The sequence below is a fragment of the Salmo salar genome, chromosome 10, assembly GCF_965601325.2.
Source record: "Salmo salar chromosome 10, fSalSal1, whole genome shotgun sequence".
Taxonomy (NCBI): Eukaryota; Metazoa; Chordata; class Actinopteri; order Salmoniformes; family Salmonidae; genus Salmo; species Salmo salar.
In genome coordinates this window covers 117,441,047-117,454,035 of record NC_138300.1, presented here as the reverse complement: position 1 = coordinate 117,454,035, position 12,989 = coordinate 117,441,047, and the positions used below count along the sequence as shown (strand labels likewise).

General features: G+C 40.0%; 1 protein-coding gene across 1 annotated transcript; it reads left to right on the top strand.

The window, feature by feature from the left end:
- The first annotated feature begins 2,216 nt into the window (after positions 1 to 2,216).
- tnni3 (Troponin I, cardiac muscle) lies at positions 2,217 to 12,400 on the top strand. The gene is given in 8 exon segments (NM_001146587.1): positions 2,217 to 2,269; positions 3,526 to 3,554; positions 7,818 to 7,872; positions 8,244 to 8,375; positions 8,527 to 8,616; positions 9,457 to 9,630; positions 9,829 to 9,912; positions 11,832 to 12,400. Coding segments are annotated over 6 exon segments (543 nt in total). The 5' UTR covers positions 2,217 to 2,269; positions 3,526 to 3,543; the 3' UTR covers positions 9,910 to 9,912; positions 11,832 to 12,400.
- The last annotated feature ends 589 nt before the right edge of the window (positions 12,401 to 12,989 follow it).

The window sequence follows — 12,989 nt, the reverse complement described above, 5'->3', positions numbered from 1 at the left end:
TGCTAAATGACTAAAATGTAAATGTAAAAAACGAAACCGTAACCAGATGAAGGGCAGCAAGATTAAGGACATGGTTACGATATATACCAATCTGGCCCTCAAACCATCACGGTCACCTAATAATCCCCAGTTTAAAATTGGCTCATTCATCCCCCTCCTCTCCACAGTAACTATTCCCCAGGTCGTTGCTGTAAATGAGAATGTGTTCTCAGTCAACTTACCTGGTAAAATAACGGATAAATACATCTTAGGACATCTCTACTCCCGTTGACATTAGTCCCTACTTTGTACAGAATTTGTGTGTGTGTGTGTGTGTGTGTGTGTGTGTGTGTGTGTGTGTGTGTGTGTGTGTGTGTGTGTGTGTGTGTGTGTGTGTGTGTGTGTGTGTGTGTGTGTGTTCTTGACCTAGAGGGTCTATAGGTAACATGCCTAAATTACTAACACCTGTAGCACTCACATCGGTAGCCTTGAAGTGCATTGAAAGGCTGGTCATGGTTCACAGCAACACCATCATCCCAGAAATCCTAGACCCACTCCAATTTGCATACAGATCCACAGATGATTCAATCGCACTCCACACTGCCCTTTCCCACCTGGACAAAAGGAACACCTATGTGAGAATGCTGTTCATTGACTACAGCTCAGTGTTCAACACCATAGTGCCCACACAGCTCATCACTAAGCTAAGGACTAAACACCTCCCTCTGTAACTGGATCCTGGACTTCCTGACGGGCCGCCCCCAGGTGGCAAGGGTAGGCAACAACACATATGCCATGCTGATCCTCAACACAGGGGCCCCTCAGGGGTACGTGCTTAGTCCCCTCCTGTACTCCCTGTTCACCCACGACTGCGTGGCCAAGCACAACTCCAACACCATCATTAAGTTTGCTGACGACACAACGGTGTTAGGCCTGATCACCAACAACGATGAGACAGCCTATAGGGAAGAGGTCTGAGACCTGGCAGTGTGGTGCCAGGACAACAACGTCTCACTCAACATGAGCAAGACAAAGGAGATGATCGTGGACTACAGGAAAAGGAGGGCCAAACACGCCCCCATTCACATTGACGGGGCTGTAATGGAGCAGGTCGAGAGTTACAAGTTCCTTGGTGTCCACCACCAACAAACTATCATGTTCCAAACACACCAAGAAAGTTGTGAAGATGGCACAACAACACATTTTTTCCCTCAGGAGACTGAAAATACTTGGCATGGGTCCCCAGATCCTGAAAAGGTTTTACAGCTGCACCTTCAACAGCATCCTGACCGGTTTCATCAGGGTAATGCGTACAGCCCAGTACATCACTGGGGCCAAGCTTCCTGACATCCAGGACCTATATACTTGGCGGTGTCAGAGGAAGGCCCAACAAATTGTCAAAGACTCCAGTCATCCAAGTCATAGACTGTTCTCTCTGCTACCGCATGGCAAGCGGTACCGGAGCGCCAAGTCTAGGTCCAAAAGTCTCCTTAACAGCTTTTACCCGCAAGCCATAAGACTGCTGAACAATTAATCAAATGGCCACCGAACTATTTACATTGACCCCCCTCCCTTTATTTTTACACTGATGCTACTCGCTGTTTATTATCTATGCATCGTCACTTTACCCCTACCTTCATGTACAAATGACCTTGACTAACCTGTACCCCAACACATTGACTCGGTTCCGGTACCCCCTGCAAATAACCTTGTTATTGTTATTTTATTGTGTTAGTTTTTATATATTTTTTTACTTTAGTTTATTTAGAAAATATTTTCTTAACTCTATTTTCCTGAACTGCATTGTTGGTTAAGGGCTTGTTAGTAAGCATTTCACGGTAAGGTCTGTTGTATTTCGGCGCATATGACAAATACAATTTGATTGGATTTGATTGGATTTCGTTGCCTAGAGTTGCCCTGAGACCATTTGGTAGACTTGATGCTGTAATAGTCTACAGACAAGCCACAAGGGAAGGTTTTAGAGGGTCTCTAACAATAAATGTTTCATGTTAACTTGCCACCAACGGGTGGCGTCAGATCCACACGACAGACAGACAGTGTACTGCCCAAACGTCCAAGTCCATATAAGTTGTTTTATTGCAGCCCTTTCCTGCCTGAATAATGTTTGTAAACGTCAGCAGTAGAGTGGCTTGGACAGAGAGCAGTCTATTTTAGTGAGCCATTCACACAGGGGTTAGAAACTATAAATCTGAATGATTTCCCCCCTATCCTCTCTCAGTCCCTCAGTCCCTCACTCTCTCCCTCTCTCAGCCTTTTCTACATCTTAAAGGTAGGGTACCTCTCAATGACCACTTTGGCTTGATATTAAGAAACGTAGTTCTTTATATTTCATCTTCTGTGTAGAATACATGTATTACATTTTAGGTACACTATGAATGCAGGAAGAGTGTTGAGGAGGCACTGGAAAACACTATGGGAATGTGTGATTTTTCAGTATAGGTGAATTGTATTTATTTCTGGAGGGTCTGCTGGAATTCAGATAGGAAATTATTGATGTGATGACACATTGGATTAATACTTTGCCATAGACAGCAAGATAGTTTGTGTTAATGAGTTCACATGCCTTTGAATTAGTTGGCTATGGACTATACTGACACCTATGAATTAGTTGGCTATGGACTATACTGACACCTATGAATTAGTTGGCTATGGACTATACTGACACCTATGCATTAGTTGGCTATGGACTATACTGACACCTATGAATTAGTTGGCTATGGACTATACTGACACCTATGAATTAGTTGGCTATGGACTATACTGACACCTATGAATGTAAATCTTATATTTTCAACTAAATGTTTTACAATATTTATATTTTAACTATTTAAATATAACATTTAGGCACATTGTTTCTACTCTGCTTTTTACTTGGGAGCAAAAAAGAAACCAGCACAGCCTTTGAAATTGTGATTGAAATGTAAAATGTGTTGTAATAGTTTGTCATTTGGGTGTTACATGCTCTGACATTTTCCCAGAAAATAATGATATGTAATATATAATAATATCTCAAATATTTCATTGTATGAAATGTTGACCTTTGCAATCAGGTCATGTGAGCTGGAAATAACAATAACCCTATACTGCCTCACATACTGTACACAATTCAAATGTGCTACAGTAAAATAACTCCCTTCTCAAGTATGGACTGAGGCTTCTTTTGGACTTGGACACAGGCTTAACCAGCAGTGCACAATAAATTATCTAAAGGGAGATTTAATGAGGCAACACATGCAGTGAGTATGTGACATAGCTGACCCAAAGATGATACAACCGGTCATCAAACCCCATCCTCAGCATTGACAATAGCTCAATTGGTGCAGAAGTGAAAGATACATTCATTGAATTGTATTTCCAATACATTTTTCAACCAAATTAATAAAATAGTATATAAATAAAGGAAAATTATTCCCACATAATTTTTTGGATCATTAATGGATAAAAAAGTTAAGCCTGAATTTTCGGTTTACTGGTTTTCTTTTTGTGGGGTAAAAATGCTAACTCCTTTCTCTATCTAAATTTCAGTAAGATAAGAAGGAAAACATGGCAGACGCGTAAGTATTCATGTTCACTGTGTGTATCAAGGTTAATATAGTAAACTAAAACTGAAACTAAAACGAAAACTAATCATGAAAAAACTATTTAGTGAACTGAAATAAAATTATTAACAAACCCATTTGAAAAACTATTTTTATTTGACTCCAAAACAACCAAAATAAAATAAACATTAATTATGTTCAATTTTTGTTTTTGGGGGGGTCGAAAAGCGAATGGGGTTTTCAATGGGATTTTAAAGCTTTTTTTCCTTCTAATGGGGTTTTCAGGCTTCTGAATCTGGCAGATCACATTGAGATTTAGTTTATAATTTAAAGGTAGACTCACAAGATGACGTTGCCAATAGCAGCACTGCCGATATTTGGCATTTTTGAGTTGTAAAGATAAAGGAACCGACTGTAGACGAAAGTCGAGGAGTGAGGTGCGTCTGCGACAGTCGAAAACTAATGTGGTTTTCTAACAACAAGGCTCAGATCCACATGGCAGTATTGCCATTGTTTATAAACATCGTTTTAATAATATGTGTGTACACATTGTAAAATTAATTAGTGATAGAGAGCCTCAAATATCACATTTACTTGTAGGTATTTATCCAATGCATATATACAGTGCATTCGGAAAGTATTCAGACTCCTTCACTTTTTCCACATTTTGTTATGTTACAGCCTTATTCTAAAATGGATAATATTGTATTTCCCTCTCATCAATCTACACACAATACCTCATTAAGACAAAGCAAAAACAGGTTTTTATAAATTTATTACAAATGAAAAACTGAAATATGACATTTACATAAGTATTTAGACCCTTTACTCAGTACTTTGTTGAAGCACCTTTGGCAGCGATTACAGTCTTGAGTCTTCTTGGTATGACGCTACAAGCTTGGCACACCTGTATTTGGGGAGTTTCTCCCATTCTTCTCGGCAGGTCCTGTCAAGCTCTGTCAAGTTGGATGGGGAGCGATGCTGCACAGCTATTTTCAAAGATGTTCGATCTGGTTCAAGTCCGGGCTCTGGCTGGGCCACTCAAGGACATTCAGAGACTTGTCCCAAAGCCGCTCCTGCGTTGTCTTGGCTGTGTGCTTAGGGTTGTTGTCCTGTTGTAAGGTGAACCTTTGCCCCAGTCTGAGGTCCTGAGCAATATGGATCCTGACCAGTTTCCCAGTCCCTGCCATTGAACAATATCCCCACAGCATGATGCCGCCACCACCATGCTTCACCGTAGGGATGGTATTTGCCAGGTGATGAGTGGTGTCAGGTTTCCTCCAGATGTGACGCTTGGCATTCAGGCCAAAGAGTTACATCTGGTTTCATCAGACCTCTCATGGTCTGAGAGTCCTTTAGATGGCTTTTGGCAAACTGCAAGCGGTCTGACATGTGCCTTTAACTAAGGAGTGGCTTCCGTCTGGCCACTCTACCATAACAGCCTAATTGGTGGAGTGCTGCAGACATGGTTTTCTTTCTGGAAGGTTCTCCCATCTCCACAGAGGAACTCTGGAGAGCGAGACCATTGGGTTCTTGGTCACCTCCCTGACCAAGCCCTTCTCCCCCGATTACTCAGTTTGGCCGGGCGGCCAGCTCTAGGAAGAGTCTTGGTGGTCCCAAACTTCTTCCATTTAAGAATGATGGAGGCCACTGTGTTCTTGGGGACTTCAATGCTGTAGAAATGATTTGGTACCCTTCCCCAGATCTGTGCCTTGACAAAATCCTGTCTCTGAGCTCTACGGAGAATTCCTTAGACCTCATGGCTTAGTTTTTGCTCTGACATGCACAGTCAACTCTGGGACTTTATATAGACAGATGTGTGCCTTTCCAAATCGGTTCCTGTTTCAGTTATGTCTTTGGTCACGTTCGTGTGGTTAAAACAAAAACACCCTGATGATTGGTTAAAAATAGAGCCTCCCACGCGGCAGGATGAAGAGGAACTGCAGAAACTTGTTGTCGACTGCAGTCAAAACACACACAGAGAGAGAGAGAGAGAGAGAGAGAGAGAGAGAGAAACTGATGTTCTGTTCGTAACTGATGGTGGGTCAGGTGAAGAAGAGAGTACAGAGAGAGAACCAGTGGGCTGCAGTGGTGAAAAAGAAAGGAAACAAATGAAGTATAGTTGTGATGGAAACTAAGAAATCCCTAGATTAGTTTATAGTCAGAGTGAGAGTTTTGGATCAATGTTATCTGGGGGATGGATCCGTTTGAAGTCACAAGGAGTATGATGGATGATTTGGGTGAGGCGGCGTCGGCGAGAGTCACAAGAGCTGGTTTTATTACGATTTTTTTGTGTATCCGCGGAACAGAAGAAGCGTGCTTTGAGCCTCAAAAATGTTTTGCCTGTCAAGGGGGTTATTTCTGGGGTTGCGCATGAAGTGGATGCAAATGATATACCTGAGGAAGTAGGTGAAGTGATTGATGCGCGTCGACTGACCTGTATGGTGGATGAAGTAAGGAAACTCACTTCGTCCATATTATAGTTTCTTGATGAGTCTCTTCCTTCTCATGTAAAGCTCGGCTGTATGAGATACCCTGTAAGATCCCGAGTGGTGCAGCGGTCTAAGGCACTACATCTCAGTGCTAGAGGCGTCACTACAGACCCTGGTTCGATGCCAGGCTGTATCACAACCGGCCGTTATTGGGAGCCCCATAGGGAGGCACACAATTGGCCCAGCGTCGTCCGGGTTAGGGGGGGGGTGGTTTGGCCGAGGTAAGCCCTCATTGTAAAATAAGGATTTGTTCTTAACTGACTTGCCTAGTTAAATAAAGGAGAAATACATATTTTTTTTTTAAGTAAGACCTAGAAGTACTGTTTACTTCATGCATCTACATCATCTCGCTGAGTCTACCTTTAAAGCTGAAATCCTCAACCGTGAAACAGCCATGTCCATTTGCAATATTTAAACAACAAAGTTACTACAAACAACCAGAAGTTTTTTCCTCCTCATACATCATTGCATGGATGATAGAAGAGTGCAATATGTACTGCCATTTTGTTTTTTACCATGCTGCGCTACGTCTCCTCAGCAGTGTTGCCAACCTCTCAGTAAGGAAAGTAGCTATTGGCTGTCCTAAAAGTTGCTAGAAGTCGCTAAATGACGTCATCACCTAATTTGCATGATTGGCCATGTGCATGTAATTGTGATGGACGCTGTAGGAGAGAGGAATAACGTCGTGGGAGAGACAAAAAGTGTGTAAAAAACACACTAAATATGTTTAGAACTACAAATTAACTTTCTTCTGTCGATTCTTGTTTTTTTTATGTCACAATTACAACCCTCCTCCTTTATCCGGGCTTGGGACCAGCAAAAGTGACCCAAAAGAGACACTCTTGGTTTGGTTTTTAACCTTATGATCCACTTAGGAGCCTACAACAAGTCACAGTATAACATGAAAATGTTTTACCATAACATTTTTTACATTTTTTTGTATACAATCTACATTAACAATCTAAATGGACCAAGAGAGAGACAATAGAAAAAACTGTCAATGGCAATGTGAGAAAATTATGGTAACTAGTCTGGCCCTAATTGAGGTTAATTGTTATTTTTTAATGTAAGCCAGGGCAGGATCAGCCAGCGGCGGCTTCCCGCATGCGCAATTCATTTGCAGTCTGGACGCGGAGGGGTGAACATCTCCTGCTCTGACTGCAGCTGGGAGGGACTGCTGCGCGAGGACTGGGCCGCTTGTGAGTGCTTAGGGACGCTGCTCGTTGAGAAGAGTAAGAACGATACGTGCTTTCACGTCGCTAGCCGCTTTTTTGAAAATGTGTCGCTAGAGGGGTCTGAATACTCACTAAATATAGCGACAAAGTCGCTAAGTTGGCAACACTGCTCCTCAGCTCGGCATCAAAAACAATAACAACTGTAGTGGGGCGACCGTGGTGCTGTTTTAGACTACTGCGGGATCCATCTTTAAACCTAACCGATAACTTGACCCATCACTTTGTGTTACTTCCCCCCAGTGGCAAAAAGTGACATCCCCTAAAACACAAACCATACACACATACACGGCTCCTCTCACACATAGGTTACTTTCTGTCCCTAACAGTAAAACAAAAACTAAATCATATAAAAATGTAATATAAATGTTTTTATAAATAGTAAAGTGGCTCTGAATTTGTAATAAAAATCTTAAAACTAATAGAAATAAAAACGAATATAAAAACAAAAAAGTATAATAACCTTGGTGTGTATTTTAATAATGAACCACATATAAATGACAGGTTAGCACATTGAAATGTTATCTATCTTTTCCCCCCTCCTAATGACACAGACCAAAACCAAAAGAAAAGTCCAAGATCTCCTCAGCCCGACGGTTGGGTTTGAAGGTGAGCGTTGCATTCTATTGTCAACACAAGAAATAAACAAGGCATCTTACATTTGCGACATGAATGTTATATAAACAGAATGCATGCCATAATGTGTAGCTCATGAACCCTGACCTCTTGTGACCCTTTTTAACCTCCTTTGGATGTTAATGCTCCTATAGATCAGATTGCTGACTGTGGCTGTATTCTCCTATAGATCAGATTGCTGACTGTGGCTGTATTCTCCTATAGATCAGATTGCTGACTGTGGCTTTATTCTCCTATAGATCAGATTGCTGATTGTAGCTTTATTCTCCTATAGATCAGATTGCTGATTGTAGCTTTATTCTCCAATAGATCAGATTGCTGATTGTAGCTTTATTCTCCTATAGATCAGATTGCTGATTGTAGCTGGCCAGATGCTAGAGGTTGAGGTGGAGGAGAAGAAGAGAGAAAGAGATGAAGCTCTGGCTGAGAGAGTCCCTCCTCTAAAACTGTCTGGCTTGTCTGTGGAGGAGCTCCAGGTATACACATTGTATAAAAAAACTGTTTTGAATGCATTTATAACGCCATATAAGCCGTGCATAATGCGTTATAATGCACGACGCAGTTGAAATTCCTTACAGAAAGTGTAACAAAATATGATGAATTAGCTGTCTTTTGTTCTCTCGGCAGGATTTGTGCAGAGATCTGCACCATAAGATTGATGTGGTAGATGAGGAGCGATATGACGTGGGACTCAAAGTTACCAAAAATGACAAGGAGGTAGGATACCCCAAAATAATTTGTAGGGGAAAAAAATAATTCCAGAGGGAAATGACTAAAGATAGTTGAAATGTTTTATAGATTATTGTATATAAGGTATAGAATTGCTGCTATGATATCATAAAATGATTGCAATATTCCTCTAACACTTAAATCACTTCTACTTCTATCAGTCCAACATGCACCTTTTTTGAACGCTGTACATTTTAAGATGACCCTGTTAAAACACTGCATCCCGGTGGTTATGAGTTTAGAACATACATTTAGAGCGAAGGTCAGCCACAGTACACACTAGTTACAGTACAACTGGGAGGACTAAGTGTGCAAATTGGACTGATAGAAATATGGGCCCTGGTCAAAAGTAGTACGCTATAAAGGGAATAGGGTACCGTTTGGGACATAGACTATGTCAATGGTCACAGTTAATGTGCGAGCCTTTGTTGTACCTGAAAGTAACTAAAATCCTGCTTACTGTGACTGTGATATGTGGCTGCTTCTCTCAGCTACTCTACGGGAAAAATAAACTCAAACACTTTTTTTCATCAGTCCACTGTTGATACAATCCCAAAATGTTTTGCATGTCAGCAGTCAAGTTGTCAAGATATTGGACTTTCAAGAAGCAAAGTGTCACTTGTTACATAATCATGATGATATGGTAAGTGACACATCTTGAAAACTTGACTGATGACATGCCAAACATTTTGGGAATGTATCAACAGTGGACTAAGGATTTTTCCTTTAGGATGAACGCACTACCTATAAGTCACTCTGGATAAGAGCATCTACTAAATGTCTAAAATGTAAATGTAAAAATGTCCTCTGTTCTTTGTGCTCTGCCAGATCCATGATTTAGGACTAAAGATCATTGAGCTGCAGAGCAAGTTCAAGAAGCCAAACCTGAAGAGGGTGAAGATCTCAGCTGAAGCCATGCTCAGTGTTCTGCTGGGCTCCAAGCATAAGGAGACCATCGACTTCAAGTCCAACCTCAAGACAGTCAAGAAAGCAGAGGAGAAGGTAAGACTGGTGCATGCCCATTGTACTTGACGTTGTACAATACTACTTGCTTTTACATGTTATTTAGCTACTATCATGGGCAGTTGAAATCTGAGAACCTCTTCATCTCGATGGACAAATTATGAACTTGTTTATTCTCAAAGTAGTTTGTTTTCAATGATTGATTTAGTGTAGATAATACATTTCTGGTCCTTCCAGAAAGAAGAGGTCACTGACTGGCGTCAAAATGTGGATGCCATGTCTGGCATGGAGGGCAGAAAGAAGATGTTTGACGCTTGAAAGGTACACAAAACATGATCTGTACTGAGAAGATCAATTCCAGCATTCAACCTGCAGAGCCTTCAGATTGTATTCATACCCCTTTTGTTGTGTTACAGCCTGAATTTAAAATGAATTCAACATGTTTCTGGCCCATCTACGCACAATACCCCATAATGCCAAAGTCAAAACATGTTTCTAGACATTTTTGAAAATTTATCTCATTTACATCCGTATTCACACCCCTGAGTGAATACATGTTAGAATCACCTTTGGTAGCTATTACAGATGTGAGTCTTTCTGGGTTAGTCTCTAAGAGCTTTGTACACCTGGATTGTACAATATTTGCAGATTCTTTCTTTTAAAATTCTTCAAGTTCAGTCAAGTTGCTTGTTGATCATTGCTAGACAGACATTTTCAAGTCAAAACTGCAACTAGGCCACTCAGGAACATTCAGTGTCGTCTTGGTAAGCAACTCCAGTATGTATTTGGCTTTGTGTTTTAGGTTATTGTCCTGCTGGAATGTGAATTTGTCTCCCAGTGTCTGTTGGAAAGCAGACTGAACAAGATTTTCCTCTAGGATTTTGCCTGTGCTTAGCTCTATTCCGTTTCTTTTGATCCTAAAAAAAACCTCCCTTGTCCTTGCCGATGACAATCATACCCATAACATGATGCAACCACCACCATGCTTGAAAATATGAAGAATGTGTTACGCTCGTTGTTGGAAGGATTGGACCAAGGTGCAGCGTGGTAGGCGTACATCTTTCTTTATTCAATGAACACCGAAACAAAACAAATACAAACGAACCGTAACGTTCAGTAGGGCTACACAGCACAGTACCAAAAACAAGATCCCACAAACTAAAGGTGGAAAAAAGGCTGCCTAAATATGATCCCCAATCAGAGACAACGATAGACAGCTGCCTCTGATTGGGAACCATACCCGGCCAACAAAGAAATAGAAAACATAGATTGCCCACCCTAGTCACACCCTGACCTAACCAAATAGAGAATAAAAGGGATCTCTAAGGTCAGGGCGTGACAGAATGGTACTCAGTGATGTGTTGATTTGAATTTGTCCCAAACATGACGCTTTGTATTCAGGACAATAAAGTACATTTCTTAGCCACATTTTTGCAGATTTACCTTAGTGCCTTGTTGCAAACGGGATGCATATTTTTGGAATATTTCTATTCTGTACAGGCTTCCTTCTTTTCCCTCTGTCAATTAGGTTAGTATTGTGGAGTAACTACAATGTAGTTGACCCATCCTCAATGTTCTCCAATCACAGCCGTTAAACTCTGTAACTGTTTTAAAATCACCATTGGCCTCATGGTGAAATCTCTAAGCGGTTTCCTTCCCCTCCGGCAACTAAGTTAGGAAGGAAGCCTATATCTTTGTAATGACTGGGTATATTGATACACCATCCAAAGGGTAATTCATAACTTTACCATACTCAAAGAGATATTCAATATCTGCATTTACATTTCTTTTATTTTTTAAATCTAAAGTATCAATAGATGCCCTTCTTTGTGAGGCATTGGAAAACCTCCATGGTCTTTGTGGTTGAATTTGTTTGAAATTCACTGCTCAACTGAGGGACCTTAGTACAGAGATGAGTTAGTCATTCAAAAATCATGTTAAACACTATTATTGCACACAGAGTCCAGGCAACTTATTAAACATATTTTTACTCCTGATTTTATTTAGGCTTGCCATAAAAAAGGGGTTATTGATTCAAGACATTTCAGATTTTCCTTTTTAATTAATTAATTTCAAAACAATTCTAAAAACATGATTCCACTTAGACATTATGGGGACTTATAATTCCACTTAAGACACAAAATCTCACTTTAACCCATTTTACATTCAGGCTGTAACACAAAACAATTTGTAAAAAGTCAAGGAGTGTGAATACTTACATAATATATCATGTTTTGCAGATTAGTGATGATTATCACGTTATCCTCCAATGATGGCTTTGATGATTGAAGATAAAAGACGATGCAACAGAAATAGAGAGGGAAACTGAAGGTATGAAGAATAACTGTAGGAGGAGATAACTGAGTGAACACACGGAGAAGAAAAATAAATAAATACAAACATTTGTTATTTTTTGTACATGAAATAAAGGTTTTGATTTAAATGACTGTATGAGAATGTTGAAGGAAATACAGATAGTGTGTGTACAATAAACGTAATATTATTGTGTTTGAGCAAATGCATTTCCTTATTTTCAGTGCGTTTATGCAGAAGTTACAAGCCAATCCTTTTTTATTTGTAGTATTCCAAGTGCAGTTTCTTGTTTGATGAACAATATTATCCTCAACTGCCTGATGATGGCAGTGTTAGCTTGAGGTCGGAGAACGTTGCTTCCACCCACTAAGTTGCTATTTTCCTCTATTATTGGTTGTTTACTGTACAAATGTACTATTGAATGTCTATATACACCCCATCAAGAGTTACTTGTTTCAACATTGATACCAATTAAATAAACTTTTAACTCAATTGTAAATCAACTGCTTGTGAAGTGATTATGGGGGCGTTACGGATTGCTGTGGTAGGGATTGGGATTTTTTTCAGAGAGCGAGTCAAACAGTGGAAGACAGGACAGTACTCTTAATATACTCTCTCTATTTAGGAAGTAAATACTCTGGATATATATATTGGCTTGGGGTGTATATTGTACATGTATTTCCAATTTGTGGAAAATATTATATTTTTGACAGAGGTACACTACTGATCAAAAGTTTTAGAACACCTACTCATTCAAGAGTTTTTCTTTATTTGTATTATTTTCTACGTTGTAGAATAATAGTGAAGACATCAAAACTATGAAATAACATACATGGAATCATGTAGTAACTAAAAAAGTGTTAAAGAAATCAAAATACATTTTATATTTGAGATTCTTCAAATAGACACCCTTTGTCTTGATGACAGCTTTGTACACTCTTGGCATTTTCTCAACCTGCTTCATGAGGTAGTCACCTGGAATACATTTCAATTAACAGGTGTGCCTTCTTAAAAGTTAATTTGTGGAATTTCTTTCCTTCTTAATGCGTTTGAGCCAATCAGTTGTGTTGTAACAAGGTAGTGGT